At 40.6% G+C, this 21,991-nt stretch overlaps 4 protein-coding genes across 5 annotated transcripts; all 4 read right to left on the bottom strand.

Moving 5' to 3' along the window:
• Nucleotides 1–932: 932 nt before the first annotated feature.
• On the bottom strand, nucleotides 933–3,549 carry LOC111069113 (serine-rich adhesin for platelets). Of its 2 annotated transcripts, XM_022359008.2 has the most exons (6): nucleotides 3,364–3,549; nucleotides 2,365–2,495; nucleotides 2,119–2,292; nucleotides 1,816–2,046; nucleotides 1,332–1,743; nucleotides 936–1,258 (listed from the first exon to the last, which is right to left on the bottom strand). In XM_022359008.2, the coding sequence occupies exons 1-6, from the start codon at nucleotides 3,425–3,427 to the stop codon at nucleotides 1,068–1,070; spliced, it is 1,203 nt and encodes a 400-aa protein (XP_022214700.2). In that variant the 5' UTR covers nucleotides 3,428–3,549; the 3' UTR covers nucleotides 936–1,067. The 2 variants fall into 2 exon arrangements, with proteins under 2 accessions (XP_022214702.2, XP_022214700.2); XM_022359010.2 differs by lacking the exon at nucleotides 1,816–2,046 and having other exon boundaries at nucleotides 933–1,258.
• Nucleotides 3,550–6,158: 2,609 nt separating this feature from the next.
• On the bottom strand, nucleotides 6,159–10,455 carry LOC111069108 (flocculation protein FLO11). Its single transcript, XM_022359002.2, is given in 4 exon segments — nucleotides 6,159–6,679; nucleotides 6,747–6,810; nucleotides 6,812–7,275; nucleotides 10,305–10,455. Coding segments are annotated over 4 exon segments (801 nt in total). The 5' UTR covers nucleotides 10,366–10,455; the 3' UTR covers nucleotides 6,159–6,467.
• Nucleotides 10,456–13,380: 2,925 nt separating this feature from the next.
• LOC111069150 lies at nucleotides 13,381–14,797 on the bottom strand. Its single transcript, XM_022359053.2, has 3 exons — nucleotides 14,728–14,797; nucleotides 13,863–14,432; nucleotides 13,381–13,677 (listed from the first exon to the last, which is right to left on the bottom strand). Exons 1-3 carry the CDS (start codon nucleotides 14,795–14,797, stop codon nucleotides 13,439–13,441), a joined length of 879 nt encoding a protein of 292 aa, XP_022214745.2. The 3' UTR covers nucleotides 13,381–13,438.
• Nucleotides 14,798–15,737: 940 nt separating this feature from the next.
• Nucleotides 15,738–20,222, bottom strand: LOC111069129. The gene is made up of 4 exons (XM_022359029.2): nucleotides 20,007–20,222; nucleotides 19,845–19,930; nucleotides 18,135–18,261; nucleotides 15,738–17,536 (listed from the first exon to the last, which is right to left on the bottom strand). The coding sequence occupies exons 1-4, from the start codon at nucleotides 20,068–20,070 to the stop codon at nucleotides 17,187–17,189; spliced, it is 627 nt and encodes a 208-aa protein (XP_022214721.1). The 5' UTR covers nucleotides 20,071–20,222; the 3' UTR covers nucleotides 15,738–17,186.
• Nucleotides 20,223–21,991: the final 1,769 nt, after the last annotated feature.

Raw genomic sequence — 21,991 nt, 5'->3', positions numbered from 1 at the left:
AGTATAGTGAGGGAGAGAGAGAGAGAGATGTAAGTTCGCGTAAATTTTGTATTTTACTTGCAATATTTTACAATAATTTTTATTTTCATAATTGTTGTTGAAAACTCTGTTTTAACCCTTCAATCGTTTGCTCTGAGCTTTTCCCCTTGTTCTAGTTTTAAACTAGAAAAAAGCTCGCTTTTGGTTTGTGTATTGTCTGCAGTTTTATAGCCATGAGCTTTGAATCGTTTATACCGCTGATCAATATAAATGAAAGGTAAATTCTAGTAAAATTAATATAATTTATTCATTTTTGAATACTATTAGTAGTAAGGCATGCAAAATTACAATGGGTCTTGTCTTCCAAATTTTTAGGGGTAAAAGAGGGTGCTTAGTCGGATTTTGGTTTGCGATTTTACGAGTTTTAAAATTCATTCAAAATATAAAAGTTTTTATCTATGTCTCGAGACAATTAATCAGTTTCATAACATTCTCAGACAATTAACTGACAATTGACCATAGATAAGGACGAAGAAATTTTGTTAAACAAAGAAATGTATGTCTTATTTTGTTTATATTTATATGATCTTGATTTATGATCCGCAAGTGATCATATTGATTAGATAAGTTTGCTCGAATTCAGGTGGTTTTCAAGGTGCTTCATAAGTAAGAAATTTGACGATAATTATTTTTGCGATGTGTTGCATCAGGAGAAATTAAAAATACTGGCTTTTCTGTTTCTATATTATTTAATTTAATTCCGATTTTAGAGTGTGTTGAGTCTTGTATTCGGTGGGTCACAGAGATTCTGGTTCAGTCTAAAATTAAATTTATAAGATTTCATCGTGCTTCGTCCCCTCTTTAGAGGGAATGGAAAGTGTAATAAATACTTGGTCAATAAAAATGGTTATGGGAAATAAGTTTTTAAAATCATACATGCATAGTTTTTGTGGGACTGTTTTTATTAGGAATCTTTCCAGTCAATAGTTTTTGATTTTTTATTTAATTATATTTAAAAGTCAATATATAATACAACTTATGGATGTTCCAACCACCAACTCCCCAAAACTGCCTCTAGAGGAGGTTCTTCACTCCCAACGCCAGGAGCAGGAGCAGCATGCCCAGAGACACGCGTACACTGGCGCTGCTATTGCAAAGATCATCGAAGCAGAGGTTGCACTTATCTTCCGTATGGAATTGACTGGAAGACCGACCAGTTTTCGTACAGCCTCACAGCCGCTCTGACCAGTCTCTACCCGAACACAGCCGAGATGTTTCTCTGTTTGGCGGATAGAATAAAGTATATATATTATGTAGTTCAATACACAGCATAGTGCTTTGTGTTTACGTACCTTTATTCTTTATAATGCTGTAGCAGGCAGTCAACTTAATGCTACCATCAGTGGCCCTTCGCCTACGGGAAATAGTGCGATAGTTCTGGAGCAGTACATCTGTGGCCATGGCAGCCGAGGATCGGCTACGCGATGATACAGCAGAGGTATCTCCTGAAACAGTTGTTGCATCAGTCGAAAGATCGGGCGTGGAATCTGTTGTGGAATCGGATGAAGCAGAGTCGCTTGAGGATTCGCTTGCAGAAATTGTTGTTGACGAAGAATCAGTGGATTCAGATACAGATGAAGTAGAGTCGCTTGAGGATTCGCTGGCAGAAATCGTTGTGGACGAAGAATCAGTGGATTCCGATTCAGAACCTGTAGAACCAGTTGATCCGCCTGTTGTAGATTCTGCACCGGTAGAAGTTTCATCCTAGAAAAAGCAAAAACAGGTGGATTGCTCTTGACTGAAATCTCTGGCAGAGTGTTGGGTGGGTCAACTTACTGTTGTGGAAGTATCACTGCCCTCGGTTGTCGCTGTGGAATCGGATGAAGTAGAGTCGCTGGAGGATTCGCTTGGAGAAATTGTTGTTGGAGAAGAATCAGTAGATTCAGATACAGGTGAAGTAGAGTCGCTTGAGGATTCGCTATCAGAAATTGTTGTTGACGAGGAATCAGTAGATTCGGATTCAGAACCTGTTGAATCAGTTGATCCGCCTGTTGTAGATTCTGCATCCTAGAAAAAGCAAAAACAGTTGGATTGCTCTAGACTGAAATCTCTGGCAGAGTGCTGGGTGGGTCGCCTTACTGTTGTGGAAGTATCACCACCCTCGGTTGTCACTGTGGAAGCGGATGAAGTAGAGTCGCTTGAGGATTCGGTTGTAGAAGCATTAGTAGATTCAGATTCAGATGCTGTAGTACCAGTTGATCCGTCTGTTGTAGATTCTGTCGGTGCTGCCGTTGTACTGGTAGAAGGTTCATCCTAGAAAAAGTAAAAACAATTGGATTGCTCTTGACTGAAATCTCTGGCAGAGAGTTGGATGGGTCGTCTTACTGTTGGGGAAGTATCATCAGCCTCGGTTGTCGCTTCGGATGGTGCATCATCCGCATTGCAGCTAACAATCTCCACAAAGTCCAGATCGTCGCATAGGGATCCGATGCACTGGTAACATTCCAGGGTATTTTCTGTAGGCCAAATAATATATAAGTCAGGGTATACGGAATGTTTAAGCACCGAAAAATATATATTAGATATATACTATAGATAGTAGATAGTAAGTATATATAGATATACTTATATAAATACTGCCAGGGAGCAGGGAACAGCTCCGATTGGTTTTATCAGACACGATCAGCGATAGCATTGATCTTCCAATCCCTTGCCTCATATAAAAACCTATCGGACACGTTTCTGCCAACCATCTACATATCTCTATTGGGGGCTACATAATTTTATGAGCCCCTATCGGACAGCAGCCTTTATACTTGGTATATTAAGCCATGCCATATCAATAAAATTCGATACGTTGCTCGTGTGATTACTCATAAAATATATCTGCATTGAACATATCTGTATAATCAATTAAAAGATATTCCTTCAACTTTGCTATTGCAATTCTGAAGAAATGTTCGTACGTTAAAATGTATCCAGAGCTGCAGTAGAACTTTTGATGACTCAATTCAATATATATAAATTTTTCAATATTGTACACGCTTTGGCAATTTTTTCATTGAGGTTAGAGGCTGTTGGTGGCACAAAACTAATTACAATAATGGCACTGGCCATGGCATATTCTTCACTGGAAGTCGGTGCAAACATGGCTGATAAGGCGGCCTCCTCCATGTTCGCTCTTTCACAAAACTAAAACAGTTCATAGAATATGTGAGTAATTTTCATTCCTGACACTGACACGAGATAAATCAATCATTAAAATTTTCATGTCTAAATAATTCCCTTAGGTATTTTTTGCGCACTTTGTACTGGAGAGTTCGATTTTATTTTTGATGTAAATCCTACTGGAGAGTTCGACGTTTATTATTATGTAAATCCCACCTTCGCAGATTGTCGTTGAGGCGTAGAATGCCAGAAGTAGTAAGGTAACCGTGATTGAACGCATTTTGCGGGTATTTTTTTTGTTTTCTTTCTATTAACCGCAGGATCTTTTGAACGTATGAATGATCCTTGTTGAATGGAGTTCGAGCAGTGGAGAAATGAGAACAGTACCGCACGACGCCTGAATGGGAACTACCAATTAAATATAATGTTAACATGGCCTTTTTATCATTTGCAGTTCGAACCGACGACGCCGTCACTGATAAGCGATAGCAGCAGCACGGCAGCAGCAAAAAACCAAATCAGAGCAGAGCGGCGAAGAGAAATACCAGAGGGTAAACAGCATTCAGGCATTGGTATTGTTCTAGGTTGTGGACGGACGGAACTGACCCGAATCAGGCCTACCTACCTTCCTGTCGATAAGGCGCTGGTCATACAAAAATCATTTATAGCCAATATTTTATGATCCTGATTGTTTAAAATTGGGCAATTATTCGGTTTTTTCCAGTTTCACTTCCTCAGGATGTTAACTTCGAGTGGTTTCGGTTAATGCTTTAATTGCGACTTGATTATAATTTTCTCATTTCCTAGAACTCATAATTCGATAAGATGTAGATCGAATTTACGTTAATGGTTTGGCTTTTAGCAAAATTGTTGGTATAAGACAAAAGACTACAACAGCAAAAATTGCTAACTTTTATGGATCATTTAAAGACGGCCAAACCCATGACACACAAAGCACACCCCAATTAATTGCAGTTGATGTTAAGGGGAAATTTCCAGATAAAACAAAAAAAACTTTATGGGTGTCATAGAAATTCGCATAGAGACCCCTTGGCGGCCGTCTTCCGCTCTAGGATATTTAGAAAATCTCTACTCGCTCAGCAGTTAATGTATGGCTGTAGATATCTAATCAATCGAATCGATTTCTAAGGCGTCTAAGTATGGGCCTGGCTCTAAAGCTGTTGCTGAGTAATAAAACTTGAGCAAATATAGATAGATAAATATATAAACTGAAAGGCATGTACATACCGCAGGACTTTACAAGCGTATATATTTACATACGTATCTGTTTAGTTGCGAACTTTTTGGCCAACTGAATTCGAAATTCCGATAAACGAAGGAAACAACAATATCAGTTTGGTATTAATTAATACATTTATTTGCAATGATTCATATTATTTTTTGGACAGCTGCCTAATAGATGAGTTTGCTAATCAAAAATATGTCCAGTGCTCGGGAACTTTTCTATAGCTATTTTTTGAGTGAGGGCAATGTCTAACGTTAGTCTAGAAATCAGCACAGATTTCTTGGAAGAAAAGGAAATGTTGGACCTGCGCAATACAGTAATATCTATACGATGCCTCCGTTTACTTTTGATAAGTCCCAACCTGAGCTAATCTATAACGACTCTAAATCGAATTATGAATCACTAAACATTACTAATTACTTGTAAGTTTGCTGTTTATTCTGTATTACACTTGAGTCATGTCTCAAGCAAAGGGAATTCCATGTTGGAGCGCGTGGTGTGCCTTTCGGAATACTTTAGTTGAACTTATCAGCCTATAGTATAGTAGTATGCGATATAAAGCAGCCATAAAAGAAACCTTATGATTTACGCATGGTCGCAGCTTATTCTCATTCAGTGTGGCCAAAATTTGTATAATTAAATCTTATCTTATCGATGGGAATTCTTTGTTGTTGCCTTGTGTTTGATTTTTTTTGCATTTTCCGTTTGGTTTTTTGGGACCTTTTCGTTTTGGGTTTGCCTTGGGCAAATTTGTATAGCACAAATGGCCTAAAAGTATGCCTCCGCATGGGTTCTGGTTCTGTCATCTTGCGGCTGTTTGCACAACGAATCAAAACCGAACCATCGCGTATACGCAGCGTTGTGCCAGAGGTATACGTGACAATGCCATTTAAGTGCAAAGGTGATTCCCCAGTTTTGTGTTTGTAGAATGCATTTAATTATTCATCATCATCTAAGAATCAGATAAGATTACTGCCAATGAAGTCATTTAACAACACCAATATGTATCTCAATTTCTATTGTATTCTATTGTATTCAATGGGCCAATATAAAATCCAGCAAACGATATTATCTGTTTGCACTGCAGATAAGATATATATCGCCGTAGTCATCTGCAAGTTTGTTTTTTTTTTGTACTTCGGTTCCGGATATGATAAGAAAGTTGTGGCTAGAAAGTTGCAAAGTTGTGATTCTTAGATTGATATTTGAGGCAATTTCGATATGAATGGCAAGTGAAAAGATCAGCGCTGCGAGGAGTAAGGAAATAAAAAAAGATGGAAAATATTTATTACAAAAAGAAAAATAATTAAAAGTCGTTTTGAATTGTATACGAATTTGGATTGTTATACTATGTCTATTAATGTGCGCCAGTTATAGACAGTTCCCAGGATCCCAAAGCAAAAACACGCTCTCGAAAAGAGATCGCACAAAGCAGATCGGCGAGAGAAACGTTTACAGTTTCATAGGATATTTCGGAAAATACTTATGCCATTAATCTTGTGGCATCGCAGCACAAAAGTGTGCTAGAGTGCCAGCGTTAGATAAGTTTGCTGTTTCTAATGCTCTTTTGTCTTTTGTCGTTTCTAAATTCAGTAAAGTTTATAGAGATGCCTTCGTTTGAGCTGTTTTACATATTATATGTAGAATTTGTGGAGTCTAAACAGCATTATTGTGATTCTTCTACCTACCTTCTAGGAGTATTCCACCTGTTCTGAAATTTCCCGGATTTATATCAGTAAGTTTTCAAGCCAATTTGTTTTCCTTTAAAAATTACATATTAAGTAGTATTTATTAGGTTGCCTTATGCTTCACATTTGGTTAGCTTTTAATTAGTTTATACAAATAAATTTGCATATATTTCGATATTCGTGTTGGGTGTGTTGGTTGTGTATTGTGTGTGTGTGTTGGTTGTGTATTGTGTGTCTCTTAAAAATTATATAAAATTTCGAATCACTTAACGATGAGTGCTGTCTTATGAGTGTGTCTTTTGTTGGTGTGTGTTTTGTGTTGTCTTAAAGAAACGAGAAATACTAAATTTTAGCACCGGGTGAGGATGATGATGATGACTTGATCTCTAGTTGCGATGCAGAGCAGCCGCTACAATGGCCAGCAGTAGCGATCCCAGGATCGATGCCTGAAGCGTGGAGCTGCCGTTGCAGGCATTCATGCTGCAGGGATCGCAGTTGGACAGCTCCGTGCCGTTGTTCTGTTGCTTAAGCTGATCGCAAACGGCCTCATAAGTGCCGACGCGGGAGCAACCACGTTCCGTGACCGTGGTACCATTGACTGTGGATAGAAATGATTGGAATGATTAGCCTTGGCTTAGTGACTGTTTTGTGTTTGATTAACTCACCTTTCGCCTGCACGGAGTAGCAGTGGAAAGTGTAGTCCGTATCGACCATCGATCGTCGCTGCCGGAATGGCCAACGATGGTGTGGTGCTCTCGGTCTCCACAGCCACCAGACGTGTGGTGTTCCTGGCTGCCAGCGCCAACAGATCCTCGGCGGGCGGTGTTGGCCAGCCAGTGGTGGTCTCAACGGGTCCAGCAGTCGGTGGCGTCGGTATAGGCGCCTCTGTGCTGGCAGTGCTCTCTGTGATTAGTTCCGTGGTTGTGGTCTCCACTGTGGTGGTGGTTGTTGGTTGTGGGGGTGGACTGGTCTCTACTGTAGTGCTCTGAGCGTCAATCGTGGTCGTACTCTCCACAGTCGTACTCTCCTCTGTCGTTGTGGTGCTCGCCTCCGTTGTGGTTGTGGTGGTCACTGTGGAGGCTTCAGTGCTGCCGCCCTGATTGAAAAAGTCCTCATTGCAGGCCAAGAGGGGTGTGTCCTTTTGCAGCATAGCACAGTCATCACAAACATAGCACATGAGATCGGCCTTAATGGCTGGAAATAAAATAAAAATAAATTAAATTTAACTTCTCGCCTTCCACTCTTCTTAATATTCATTTACATTCATATACCCAAAAAAACAAAAGCTATCCATCATCTAAAAGTATTTCGTTTATATTATTTTATTTATTTCCCTATTCTTTATTGTGTTGGGGGCCTTGCCCATATTTTGATATATGTATTCTTATCCAGGAAAAGCTATCTATCAGTTAAAAGTGCTCAATATATAGCTTGGGCAAACAGCCGACCGACGACAGGGCGCGGAGTGGATCATGTGAGGGTCATAAATCAACACAAATTATAAACCAGCGACTTTGGCGTATTATTTGTCCATTCTTTAGCATAAGTTTATTTGTTCTTTGGCTGCAACTACCTTTGTTGGAATTTTTCATTTGAATTTCGCCATCCCCCGCCCCACTCGGAGCAATTTGCATTTGCAACTCTTGCACAAATATTTGCCAGCGTCCAACAGGTAAACAGACAAAACTTATCGGGATGGGATGGGTACATTGCCATAATTGCCCTAATAGTGTTATCAGGGGATGTGGATGCGGAACTATCAGCGCTGATAGCAGGTGGGTGACTCACCATTACAATGGCTGTCGTATGTATGATTATTCAAATAGGCTTAAGCCACCACTTCCCCACTGACTGCTTGCGCTATAGTTAAATTCCCCACTGACTGTTTTCACCATAGATAAATCCTCTCTGTCTGCGCTAACTACAGATAGATACATAATGGTTTATTTTCTTTATAGATTTCCTCATAGACTATTTTAAATAACAGATTATTTTGGACTGGACTGATATCGCCACATATTAGATCTGTAAATTATTTTTCTCCAAAAATGAAACTTTTTACTGATTTTCCTATAGATAAATTCCGCACAGGAATATTTATCTCATGGATAGATCAAGTGTTTTTCCTATGGATAAGCCCTTGCCCCTGACTCATCTGCCTACAATCCCCACTTGATTGTTCTCCCTATAGATAATATTCCACTTCATTGTTTTCCCATAGATAACAATCCCAATATTTGGACATTTTTTTGTTTTTCTCAAATGATGGACAACTTTTGGCATGTGTAAATTTATAATATTTTTGTTTTGCTTTTATTCTTTTTAATTTATCATAAATCATTGTGATTGATGGGTGCCTTTTGGGCTGGCAGAGACCTGTGATTGTGAGCCACAGCTTGTTGGGGGTTTAATGGCACGTGATAAGCGCCAGCGAAGCTCTCCTCTCCACGCTGGAATTTGCACATTTGACTTGCTCATTAATAATAAGCATTAATTCTTGTTTAATTGTTTAGCTTTCCAGAGTTCTAGAGGGGTTACTACGAGTACGAGTACGAGTACTCGTACCTGAACTTACTTATGTAAGTCAATAAACTCTATGGATCGTAAAAAGTTGCTTGCTGTTGCTACAAAACATACGAGTATTTAAATTGAGTCTTTAAGCCAGAGTGCAGCCTCTATTGAAGTTTTGTGTAATCATCTCTATTGCGTCTTTACGGGCTTCCCCTTAGAATCGGGTAGCCCTACAATATATACCATTTATTTTATCTAACAACTGGCTTTCTTCTTCATGCAAAGTTTGATATTTTTTCATTTATTATTCGTTTAAAATAATACATGTACATATATATTTTTGCATATATTTATTTCAATAATACAATTGTAAGTCTTTCTGCTCCCAAAAATGATGTATTTCTTTTTCAATTCATTAACAAAGCTGCATTCAAACTGGCTATAATATTGGGAATACTCGAATAAATTTTGTAATATAAATATTAATATTGCGTGGAAAGATCGTGATGAGAATGATTGTTTTCTTTTTCCTTAATTATAATAAATATATCTGCAGCTATTACTCATTCGGATCTATCTTCCTTCTAGTATACTATATTTTGTAGGTAATGTACATTTGGTAAACTACCCCATAGCCCGGCTAACACCTCACAATCCCTGATTAAATCATTCGCAATTGCGTCAAAAGATTACAGAATTTCAGGTTTTTTTCCCCTATGGCAACGAGTAAGGTAAGTATTTTCTAAGCGGTGCTAATGGGCCAGACAAGTTTTTCCATTTCGGTCTGCCGCCGCTGCGCTGCTGCTGCAAAATGTGTTAAGTGTAACTATAACATTTTCAATTAGCAGACAGCCTGGCTCTGGCTCGCCAGCTCAATGTCAAAAAAATATATTTTGTATTTGTTCATTATTAGTTTTCGTTAATTTCCATTTGAAAGCGGCACGAACTGCAGCTGACTGACTTTTCATCTCAGACATAAATTAGAGAGGACCTAAGCGTACGTATAGCAAGGGCGGAGGGGGGCCTGACTCTGAAACATTTCCAGTTGGATTGGATGACATTTCCGCATCACAATCGAAAATTGAAAATAACCGCAAATTGGTAACAATCTTTGCATTATTTATGACAGTTTAATAACAACAAAATAAATTAACTCTTTTTAATGTCAACTGCGTTGGCTCTGGGCCGGGCCTGGGCTCACACGTTGCTTCTGTCGCTGTTTGATATGCAAAATTCGATGGCGAAACAGCCACATGATCTTGAATTTTAAATTAATTTCGAATGCGCGTTTTGCCGCTGCACATTTATGTACTAATAAAATCTGATATACAAATTTCATTTATTTATAGCGGCAGCAGCAGCAATTTAAGAGCCACAAGACTTTTTATCACACATCATATGATGTGTTGTTTGGGCCTAAAGTTTGGTTTGTGGGTGACTAGCTGATATCGGATACATCCAGATATCTATTAATATTTAAATATTTCTAAGATATTAGTTTGCTATCTGATGTGTGCTATATATATGTTCCTCTGGCTCGTATGATATCTGACATGGGATATTATCGCGACATTTTCTCCTGGGGTCTTAGTTTGCATCTGATAGCAAACTCACTTCTCCTCCCAGAAATACCCATCAAATTTTATCACGACACATTTCTCGATATTCTAATATTGTAAACTTCCCGAAACTTTGAGTATTGTAATCCTTACCTGGCAACGTGAGCAGCAACAGCAAAGAGCTGGCCAAAATGATGTGACTTCTGCTAGGCATGGTGGTGCTTGGTGTGTTTTGTTTTATTTTAAAATATATATTACGGATATATTTTATATAAATCTGAATCCCACAGATTATACAGTATATATACTAATTGGTTGTATTATACTTTTGCACTTTTGTTGCTTTTGTTCTCGCGATTTATGGGCTGTCTGTGTGTGTGCTGGGGGCGACCGCAGTTTGCAAATTCTCAAATTTAACTGAAAATCTTGTGATTTGTTTCAGACTTTTTATAGAGTTTTATACTGCGACTGCGGCTGCTACTGCGGCTACTGCCGCGCCAGCGGGCTCCAATGCTGAGAGAGTGAGAGAGCGAGCGATCGGAGAGACCGTAAAACAAGTTTTACTTTTCTTTTCTTTATTGATAACAAATTAATTTATAATGCAAAAGCGGCGAGCGCGCAAAAATTAAATTGCCTGAAAGTAAAACCAAAAGAGAGTAACGCACACCGATTCTCTTCCCTGGCGCGGAGGGTTCTTTTCTCTTTGGCTCTCTGCATAACGATACGGTAGCGGCTCGCTGGTTGTCAGGTCTTTCCCATTCATGTGATTCAGTTTGCGGGGATTATTTCTACCCCATTCATTACATTCAGATGTGTGTGATTGTATTTCTTTCTTAAATTTCCTTTGTTTACTCTTCGATTTTCATGGGTCCCATCTCGTAGGCCTGCACTGCAATCGGCTCGGCTCGGCTCTGAAGCATTTCCCATGTTAGTGATTCAGTACTCAGATTAACGCTATCCATTCCTTATTCCTTATACTTGTTCTTAGTCAGCAAATGGAATCGCTGCTTGTACTCTTAATGGGAAAATTAATGGATTATATCTACTCGCTGGCAATTTTCATAAGCTTCGTTTCTGCTATATATTAACTCTGTTGATGTCGCATGATTATTATTCAATATCAAAAATATATCACGCAAAGCAAACAAACTCAAATTGGACAGAGCCTCGCAATTAACAGTGATATTTTGATGCCAATAATTATTGGCTCATCCCATTGACACCTTGTCGTCAGAGGGGGAAGGAGTGTGAGTTGGGATTTGTCGGGCGAAAGAACTTTGGAGTCGCACGAGTCTACGGTAGTACGAAATGTTCCAGTTGAGTGCGCATCAAGGTCGAATTCACTCGTAACCTAATGAAATTCCCAGACTGACCTACAAAAACAGGGCAAAGACTGTGCTGGCACTTAGAATTTAAACGATAAGCTAAGTTTTATCAGGTGTGAACCATTTCTACATTATATGTTTGTAAACAAAACTAGAGTACAAATTTTAAAATTACACTAATCAGCTGAAATTTGCTCTGTTTTGTTTATTGTATTTTTTTTTAAGTTAATGTAGTTTTTTATGCAAAATTAATAATAAGAAAAGAACTACTTCGTAATTAATGTTTGATTATTATAAATTGTTGAAATCCATTTTAAAATGATACATATAAGAAAATAATCAGAAAAATAAAATACTTAACAGCGGTCGTCTGGCGTTTCGCCTAAGTAAACCTCCATTCAATGATTAATATTTAGAAGAATTAATTGTTTTTTTTAGAATATTTCTAACTAGTTCGCCATGGAATTTTATATTGAAATATATTAAAAATTTAAGAGATCAATGCCACAGAACAAAGTCATTACTAAGCTTGCGTAAATGCAACCAAAATCTAAGTTCTCTTTCTCTTTTAGCGAGTATAACTATTGGCCCTGAAACATTTCGGATGGCTGAGAGACCGTCATAAATCGTGCGTTCTATATGCATATTGCATATATAAGTCATACATCTCAGCGGGTTCGTGCCAAATAGTCAGTAGATCTGTTTAGTGCCGCTTGCGACAACTGACGCATCTTCTGAGCAGCGCAGACGCAGAGATAAAAAGCAGAATCGTTCCCAAAAAGTGGAATAAAATATCAATCCAAGTGTCGGCGACATCACGTAAAGCGCTAAGTGACGCTTCTCTTGTGCTCTGACAGTCAGTCTCGATATCGCTCTTTCTCTACCCTACCCCCCAGTAGAATGAATGCTCTTTAAAGTTCACAAACGTCAACAACAACAACAAAAAAAGCCCCCAAGACAAGCAGAGAATTTTAAAGCCTTTTGGGCATGTTCTGTTCGTCATTACAACTGCTGCCCGGAAGTTGAGTGGTAGCAGCAGCATTGACGAAAATAAAACGGGGAAGCGAAACCAAAAAAAAATGCCCCCAACACGAGCCCAGCCCCAATTCACTTTGATAAAATATATGTGAAAGTTATGAACAGTAAAACAAATTTGGCAGCTGATTAAACCGTTTTGTTCGCTTAGAACAAGTTTCCTTAAGCGAATCCCACCTCTGATATCGAGCTTCCTCATCAAAGTTGCTCATCGCCCGATTTGGGAAACTCTCAAATCACAGTTCTCAGTCTCAGTCTCAGTTCCAGTGCCAGTGCCAGTCCCAGTCCTCTTATGGCGCTATAAATCTTTTAGAAATGTAAGGCAGCAATTGCCACTCGACTACCTATCGCTTATCAGGCTAAATGGACAGGCGCTGGCTCTGGGCTCTGGGTATTTGATCAATTTATCAGTTTATGAGCTGCATGAAGTCATTGAAATCTATTTGAAAATTCTAACCGCATAGGGAGCACCCACCTCATCGTCATAGCCTGCCTGCCTGCCTGGATGGATGACTTATCGTCCGAAGCACAATTGATGCGATTTTGATAGTGCTTTCGCTGGCCCGCCTAGTACAAGTTGTAGGTTGAATGAACATGGATCGGCACCGCAATGAGTGGGCATTTTTTTTTGCAGAACCCACCGCTGCGAAAGGGAAATCATAGCTATACTCGTATATGTTCCTTATCGATGCCAATTAAACAATTATGCCAAAATAGCCCAGGTGCGCTCATTGCCTACCGAATTTTTTCCTTGCCACTTATATGAGACATTGGCGTAAGTGTGCCATAAATAGACGAAAAAATCAAATCAATACGCTCATAAATCGCCAAATTGCGATTCCAAAAATTAACTCTGACTTGGAATTCTGTTTTGGGGCCATATATTTGATGTATTTCGGTATCAATCGCGCGCCTCCACTTCACACTTTAGGCCACAATAATCGCCAGTAGCGTCAGTGCTGAAATTGTCCACTGTGCTGACGTCGACCTTGAGCCAGATGCATTCAGTGATCCGATGGTTATATGACTGGGTTCATTGCAGCCATTCCCCTCGCACAGATCACAGCCCACAATGCTCCAGTTCTCGAAGAGCGCATCACAGGCAGCAGACTGATTGCTCGACCGGACCATGGTGCAGCCACGATTAGTGATCACTGTATCGTTACCTGATGGGATATAGCAATGGGGTTAGGCTGATAAGCTGATAATGTTGCGGTGAAAGTCAATTCACATTGCTGCGATAATGTCACGTACGATGATTCAGCCATCGAACTCGCGCTATCTTATCAGTATCGAGTATCGATGCAGCAATGTGAATGGCCTCTTTGATAAGAGGTGGGTGGATGCTTACGTTGGAGCCTGACTGTGTAGCAGACGGCAATGTCAGCCACCTGTCTGGCGGTTCTACGCCTGCGTCGATCATCATCGTCCTCGTCCTCGTCTTCATCCTCGTCGCCATCACTGTCGACAGGGGCTGCAGCACCGGGCTTAACTCCGGTTCCGGTTGCAGGAGCACCAGCAACAGCACCAGCACCTGCCACAGTCCCTGTAGCAACTGCTGCTCCTCCAATTCCATTTCCTGCAGCAGCTGCTCCTATGCCTATGGGGGAGAGTGGCGCATTTGGAGCTGACTCATCGCTGTCCTCATAGTCCTCATCCTCGTCCTCGCTAGCACTAGCCGAAGCAGCAGCAGGAGCAGTGGCAGAGGGGGCGGGGGCTGGAGCTGGGACTTGGGCTGGAGCTGGGGCTGGAGCTGAACCTGTGCCTGGAATGGCAGCAGGACCCACACTGGGGCTCTGACTGGGAATGGCAGCCATCAACATTCCATCAGCATTCGCTGACGTGGGCGAGCCACTGCACACCTCCATCTCGCTCAGCTTGGCCGTCTCATCGCAGTCCTGACAGGTATAACAACGCAGAGCTGAGGAAAAGCAGACACACACACACACACACACGCCCACACGTGGACAATGACCTTGGGTTAGTTGTGGGTTCGTACAGAGTGTGACCGTGACAGGTCTTATCAGCAGCGTGCTATCAGGCGGATGAGTAATCTGCACTGCCTGGGCCCCTTGGCAGGGTTCAACGTTGCGTATGAGCAACGCTGTACTTTTTTTTTGGGGTCAATCAATTAGCATACGAACGGACGGGTGCCATGGCTTAGTGCCGTGTGATTAATGGCTACCAGGCAGCAGCAGCAGGTGCTTAATACATACCTGAAACACCCGAGCCATCCAGCAGCAGCAGCAGCAGCAGCAACGGCAGCAACACAACCAACAATTGCATTCTTTTGTGTGTGTGTATTTCGAAGGAGAAAATTTTCAATTTGCAAAAACGTCAACGCGTCAAAAAATGCACAAAAACTTTCGATGAGTGAAGCGCTTCCCGGATGAGAATGTGGGCTCGAAAAGTGCTGCTGCTTCTTTCACAGTTCCGTTGTTCTTTTTATTATTATTTTTTTGTGTGTGTGCTCTTCGTGTCAGCAACCGCCACCGAAAATTCAAATGGAACTGCCACCCCAAAGACATCGACAGCAATGGCGGAGGCTGTTGTTTCCTCTATCAAAATAGATTTCTGGACTATCATACAATGGGTGTGTGTGTGTGTGGCTGGAGACGCGAGGCGGGTAGGTGGGTAGAGCAAATAATTTGCAGCATTGGTGAAACATGTCGCGCCCCGGCGACAGAGACACACTCTGATGATAGCATCGCCAAAGCGTTTCAAATTAAATGCGACAGACAGAGACAGCATCGAAAGACGAAGGGAGAGGGGGCGGGCATGTTGATAAGCGGGCGGCAGCGGGTGTGTGGCACTGGAGCATCTTACATGAGTAATGGGAAAATTATCTTTGATTGGGGAAAAACAAGTCAAAAATCAACAAAGAATGAAATAAACGCCGAATGGGGATATACCTTGAGGCGTTTGCTGTATGGCAAGTTCTTTTCACAAATATTTAATACACTCTGAAGAAAAGAGCAGGAAAAGTTGGCCCAAATTGGCAATAAAAACTAATTGAAATTGTTGGGTTTTTAAAAGTTATTCGCTGATCATTGATGATCAGAGCATTCCCGATCTAAGCTCTTTAATATTTTTTAGAATATTTTTAGTGACAAATTTCTACAGAAAGTTCCCATTTATCTTCTCTCTCGGAACAGAAAACAATCCACAATTATTAGGAGGCTTCCAGTAAGAGCTTTCAATAAAGTTCCGATTAAACTGAAGTCTCTAATAGGGAATCTTTATTAAAATAAAAATAATTAAAAATACCTGTTATTATTTTCAATATTTGAATGTTGATCCTCAAGGATCATGCCAATAAGAGATTCCACCTTGGTCTTTCGTGGCAAACTTCATAATGGAATGATTTTACCTCCTATAAGAGTAATGCAAACACAGTCACAGCTATAACTGTTATACACCCACAATCGCGTCGCAGAAATTTCTTACACAATATTGTTATACTGTCATACAGCATTTATTCGTGTGCTCGCTAAGTATTTTTGTTCGATCTTACTTCCACTCCAATATTCGCTTAAAAACTAAACAGAATTGATTGCTTGGTTAAAAATCAGAGTGTATTTTGTGGGCGTGGCTGGTGGGCATATCTAAGCTCAGTATATCTCAGTGCACATCCCTTGACAGTTTTACATTTTAAATTTATATATATTTCATATATTGCATTGCTTTTGGTTTTTAATTTGCATTTCATTCGATTTCTGTATGCATTGCTTTTGGGTTTTTATATTTCTTTTTGCTTGATTTCTAATTGAACATTTAATTGCATTTATTGCATATTTTTTTTTATTAAATTCGCATTTTTTGTTGTTTTTTTGTATAATATTTTTGTTTTGTTGATTGTTTCTGCGTGCTTTTGCGGCTTTTGCATTGAAGGAATAATCCATAAATTCTGCAATAGAAACACAAAATATTTATTGGAATTCCTTTAGCGCTGTTTTGCTCTGACTCTGAAGCACATTTAAAGTTACCTAAGAATACATTTATTAATGTTTATAATTCCCATCTATATTGCTTGCTATGAATATGAAAATTAAAGGCAATTGGTGAATTCTTACACTCATCTTCCCCACTAACAATTATCAATATAACAATCAACATATAATAAAGCTACAATAAGAGCTAATGGAATAGGTCCTCCATCCTTGATATATATGTACGGGATAAATGTAGTATGTGGTTAAACATATCCCTTTGAGGTCCATTTTCCCTTCCTTCCATCATCCATCATCATCAACTGCTGGTAATTGAAAGTTTTCATATTTGTTTGGAATCAAAGCGAATGAGCTTTTCTCTCTTTGCGGGTCGGGTTGAGTTGAGTTAAGTGTGCCTGGGTACGAGTACGAGTGTACTGTGTTTGCAGTTGTATCTGTGTTTCTGGGATTGTATCGGTGTATTGGTGTGTGTGTGTGTTCTTACATGTCTAGGGGGGGGGTTGGGGGTGATGGTAAAGAGAGAGGTGGGGCAGGGGCTGGCGTGGGTCTGTAGAGGGTCTGAAGACTGGGACTGGGAGGCTTGTTCAAATCAACGACATTGCACTCAAATATTTACAAAGTAAACGGTAACGGCAACGCTAACAGTAACTCAACCTAAATGCAACCAACGCATCCAGCAACAATCCACCAAAAGGCCACCCATCCATCCTTCACTAACACCTCCTTCAACAGTCCTGGATTAGTCCTGGCATTAGGTTTACCAATAGCATTACCACCGCCACCGAACCCAATGTCAACGTCACTGCCGCAGCACCATTGCAACGATCCGATCTGCAAATGTCACAGAAGAAGGTATCCTCCTCGGATCCTTCGTCATTATCGTTGGATTCCTGGCCATAGCCATAGCCCTGCTGGCCCTTGCGTCGCTGCTGTTGGTCGCGCTCTCGCCGCCCCTGATCTCGATTGCTGTCGCCCGCATTGGTGATACGCAACTTGCTACGCAGAATCTCACAGGCATCCGAGTCTCCGGTGTCCAGCTGGCAGAAGCGGGCCGTCACGATCTTTCTGCTGTCAGCTGGTGGAGTAAATAAGAGAATATACAAAATCGAACTGTGATTGTTTTGTAAAAGCGATTTTCAAAGAACAATAAATCTCGGCTGTTTTATAAAAAGTATTTCACGATTACAGCTCATAAAAAAAAGGTAAATACTACACCATTTCCTCCGTCATAAAAAATCTGATTACAAAATGTGCAACGAACTATCTGAATACATGCTCTGATAAAAGTCAGCCATAAACTATATTGTGGCTAACAAATATCGGAAAGCGCACAGGTTCAGGTTCAATGAATGAATCATTGAGTCAGATATGAGACCTTAGACTTGGTCACGAGACTGATTTTTTTTAGATTATTATTAGAAAATAATTGTGGAAATTATAGAGCACTATTTGCAATTGAAGTTTTTTTTTGCGGGCAGTACATTTAATTTTAGAATGATTAGCCAACCTTTTTTTAATCATACAGAAAATATTTGAAATTGGAAAACACACTCCGCTCTTTCCCCTTAATTTTCTGGCAAAACTTAGTCTCAATTCCTATATTTAAATATAATTTTAGTCTACAAAAAATACTTCTTCAACCTTCTTTTCCCCTTTTAATCTCCTTTACTTACGATCTCTGGCCACAACTTTTTGGCAATTCATCAGCGGATTTTTGTTGGCCCCATTATCGAAGTAGGAGAACTTGTTCAGGTCAAACAACCAGGTGTCCAGCGACTTCATTTTGTCCAAAGTGCAGGTCTGAAACAATAAACGAAACAATAATAAATATTTGTATCCATTTTAAACGCTGTTAGACTTTGTGCTATAAATTAAAAATATTTGTTTGCACTGTCAATAATGAGAACAATGAATGGCGTTTGATCGCTTTGCGTTCGGTCAAAACAATGTTGTCTCCAGTCTGTAATTAAAGCCTTAATTGAGATTGTTGGTAACTGATTTTTCTTATCTCTATATGTATGTTGAAAGAGCGATAAGAGTAATCAGTATTGATGCGTTACGAAGCGACGAGACGACCTTCGCTATCAATGAGGAAAAATGCACTCACATATCGGTTATATTATTGAAACTGCACTGCACTTAACACAGATATCATAAGTATGGGATGGGGAAAAATAAATACACTCCAATCATAATTATGACATATATAAGTTAGCTCAGAAATTTATTAGAGGTGGGGAATTCCCTGTTTAAATTGTATTAGTCACATATAGTAATAGAACAAAGCTTGATGTTATTTCGAGATACAAAAGTGTTGTGGAATTTATAGCTTCAAGTTGATTAGAGAGTAAGTAAATAGAGCGGTACGTAGAATAGAATGGAATTTAATCTTGCTGCATAATTACTTTAAATGCTTGACTAATTACGGTTGAATCTACAGTAATTCTCATAATTATCGAAGAATTCGGTCAGCTTATTTACTACGTACTTTTCTTTTAATTTGTGTGGATTTTATTGAATAGAACAAACTGTAGAAATTGTAGTTACAATTCGATTGGAAATAGTTTATCTAAATATCAGGAGGATAAGGAAAGATAAGCTCGTTGCGTTCGTTTCTTTAGAAATATCATTTCAAACTTATATTTTTTGCTCTAGATTCCAGTAATATATATTCCCTTCCCTTTTTGGCTGTCATCTTTCTATTTTCCAATTCAATTTAACTTTAAAAGAAAGATTACAAATCATAGACGACAATCGTTCTGGCATTTGCCGCTCTACAAGAGAATTGAATTAATTTATTTTTTTGTGTGCCAAGAGCTAACGAGATTCCCTCACAGAACTGCCGCCAAGAGAAGAAGGAACTCAAGTGCTGCAAAATTTACGTTGTTAGACTTTTGTAAAAGTATTCCAACTGTTTGGCACGTGGCCGGGTTAAGTTCTTTTCATTCCGTCGCCTGCCGTGCCTTGGCATTCTCGCTGGGGGCACTCGCAGTGGGAGAGATGCCAGTAACAGAAAATTCACTTAACGGAGGCGGAGGACGACAACGACGACGACGACATTGCACGTTTCCGTTTCCGCTTTTGTGGGCTCTATTTCTAACAGTTTTTCCTGTTTTCTTTTCTTTTTTTTTTTTTGGGTAGGCGGCAGATTTATGTGGCATGTAGTTTTAATTTGTGAGTGGCAGCACTTTGATTAAGGTCACAAGAGATGTGATTGGGCTGGCAAAAGGTTAAGTGAAATGAACGGGTTAAAAATTAGCCTCAAAGAAACGGAGATGAATCAACAAGAGGTCCGGTCCCCCACATCATCATCGATCAATCAATCAACCAGACTGCTGATGGATGATTGCCTTCAGGCAGTTGCAATCTGTACACCGACTCACCTCCGCCACTATGCTCGAATTGGATCCGAGATCGGCACAACTGGGATTGTCGCTCGAATCGCACACAAAGCACTGTATGGCTGCGCCTGAAGGATAGAAATATTTCGATTGATATGAATAGCCACAGGTAACACACAGACACACACACACACACACACACACCATACGATATGCAGCAATGCAGCGCCAAGAGCCACAAAATAGACGACTCCTTAAAGCACATCATAATTCTTGCACGTTTATTATTTTCTGTATGATTTATGATTTATATTTTTTATAATATTTTGGAAACTTTTCAAATATTTTATGCCACTCGCGCGCACTCGGGACGAGTTCGCACTTGCCACAATAATTTTTTGGTGTGTTGTGCCACAGCCGCTGGCCAAATGAAAACTGAAATTGGAAGCCAGTAAGGCAAAGGCAATTGCCTTCAAGAGGAGGACCTACGCTAGACTGAACCGACAGCGACGTCATCGTTTTGCGGCACGAATGTGGCAAACGAAGGCTTCGCTTCACAGGCAACGACTACTGACTGTCGTCTCGGGGGTCCTTCGCGTATTCGTCCCTCCTGGCGTATATTGCGTGGGTGCGTCGTAGTCGTCGCCGTCTCCGTCGTCGCTCGAGTGGCTCCTGATACAGACAGTAATAACATCTTGGATACCCCCACATGGCTACAAAAGGGAAAAATTATTCAAATTGCGAAATGCAAAACCAAAAGATTGGACGGGCTCGTCAAAGGAAGAGGAGCAGCAGAAGCCGCAGCCGCAGCAGCAGCAGCAGCCACCCTCTATGCGAATATTGCAATTACTTGGCCAAAAACTCTTTTGGCCACAAGGCCAGCAGCAACTTGAAACCAGCAGCAATAAACCATGTCCTGCAGGAGTACAGGGAGTGGGGCTGATGCCACCCGTTTGACCTATCGGTAACTGGACTCGCCGCGGATGAGCCAAAATTAAATTATGTATTCATAAAATAAGCGGAAAACGAAGAGCTGCGCGGCGACACCACACCGCAGAAGGAGTCGGAGGAGCCATGGTCATGGTGGGGGATGGATCCTTGGGATACTGTGAAAATACGAGTGCCTGGGGAGTTCAGATTCAGGAACGGGGCTGGGGGATGGGTACCCACAGGATAGCGCAACAATGCGCAGCAATTAGTGGCGCCCAAGAGCGAAAAACTCATCCGCATTTTTTGCGTTGAGGCTTGGCTTTGGCTCTGGCTCTGACCTCGCCTCTGGTCTATGACATCCTGGGTGTGGGCGCTTATTTATCGCTCTCCAAAGGGGTTTGTTTCTTTGCCATGCCACTGACATCCGTATCTCCCGCGGGGGGCAGTGTGCATGCCGGGCAGAGCGTTTCAATTTATCATAAACAATGCAGACTGTGATTGGTGTAGGTCGCGACCCCGACCCTGGCCCCAAATCCGCCAAAAGTGTTGGCTAATGTGGTCGCTTGTTTCTTTACGAGTATACTCTGTGGCTGTAGGCTAGATAGTAGGGTTAAAGTGGGTTTAGTTGGGTGTGCTGCCAGCAGCAGTGCGCCTTAGGCTACGCATAAATTATTTGCAAGCTGTTCTGGACTGGAAAAACTCTTTTGACTTGCCAAAAAGAATGGGAAAACGACATCGAAATATAATCTAGAATTTTAGCAGGGTCACACTCAGAAATCAAAGGGTCCCCATTCAAATATAAATTAAATCTAATATTGGTTTTGGCAGGGTCTGATAATTTATCAGTTGCAATAATAGAGACAAAAAATATATCTGCACCTTAAATATTAGTTTGTTGCATTTACATAGCGAGCTCCATGTCGCAGAGTCACACAGGTTGAAGCATGCAAAATCCCACTGTAAAATCTCCCATCAACAAGTTTCTTTTGGCCAGCGAACTGCCAGCGAAATGGATAACCAGAATCTGTTTCAATTACCCTTTCGGGGCGTCCATTTCCTCGGGCTTAATCCTCGGGCTCCAGCAACTTTGGCTGGCGGCCACCAAAGTGCAGCCTGTTGCCGCCGCATGGCTGGCGGAAAATGTAAATCGGAGTGCCAAAAAAGAAAAAGAAAAACTGAACTGAAATCAGTGCCAGTCCAATTCATTTCGACTGCTGCGTGACAAGGACACATTGGCTCGGTCTGTCTGGACAATGGCG

Source organism: Drosophila obscura, unplaced genomic scaffold (assembly GCF_018151105.1).
Source record: "Drosophila obscura isolate BZ-5 IFL unplaced genomic scaffold, ASM1815110v1 contig_200, whole genome shotgun sequence".
Classification (NCBI taxonomy): Eukaryota; Metazoa; Arthropoda; class Insecta; order Diptera; family Drosophilidae; genus Drosophila; species Drosophila obscura.
Note: the sequence above shows the minus strand (reverse complement) of the source record. Positions and strands in the feature narration are given on the sequence as shown.

Coding starts and splice junctions, on each gene's coding strand:
- LOC111069150 (XM_022359053.2), bottom strand. CDS start 14,797: ATGCAATTGTTGGTTGTGTTGCTGCCGTTGCTGCTGCTGCTGCTGCTG. Junction 14,433..14,727: donor GGATGGCTCGGGTGTTTCAG/GTATGTATTAAG, acceptor GCTTTTCCTCAG/CTCTGCGTTGTTATACCTGT. Junction 13,678..13,862: donor CTACACAGTCAGGCTCCAAC/GTAAGCATCCAC, acceptor ATATCCCATCAG/GTAACGATACAGTGATCACT.
- LOC111069113 (XM_022359008.2), bottom strand. CDS start 3,427: ATGCGTTCAATCACGGTTACCTTACTACTTCTGGCATTCTACGCCTCA. Junction 2,047..2,118: donor GTGGTGATACTTCCACAACA/GTAAGGCGACCC, acceptor TGCTTTTTCTAG/GATGCAGAATCTACAACAGG. Junction 1,744..1,815: donor GCAGTGATACTTCCACAACA/GTAAGTTGACCC, acceptor TGCTTTTTCTAG/GATGAAACTTCTACCGGTGC.
- LOC111069129 (XM_022359029.2), bottom strand. CDS start 20,070: ATGATGTGCTTTAAGGAGTCGTCTATTTTGTGGCTCTTGGCGCTGCAT. Junction 19,931..20,006: donor GCATTGCTGCATATCGTATG/GTGTGTGTGTGT, acceptor TCTATCCTTCAG/GCGCAGCCATACAGTGCTTT. Junction 18,262..19,844: donor ATTCGAGCATAGTGGCGGAG/GTGAGTCGGTGT, acceptor TTATTGTTTCAG/ACCTGCACTTTGGACAAAAT.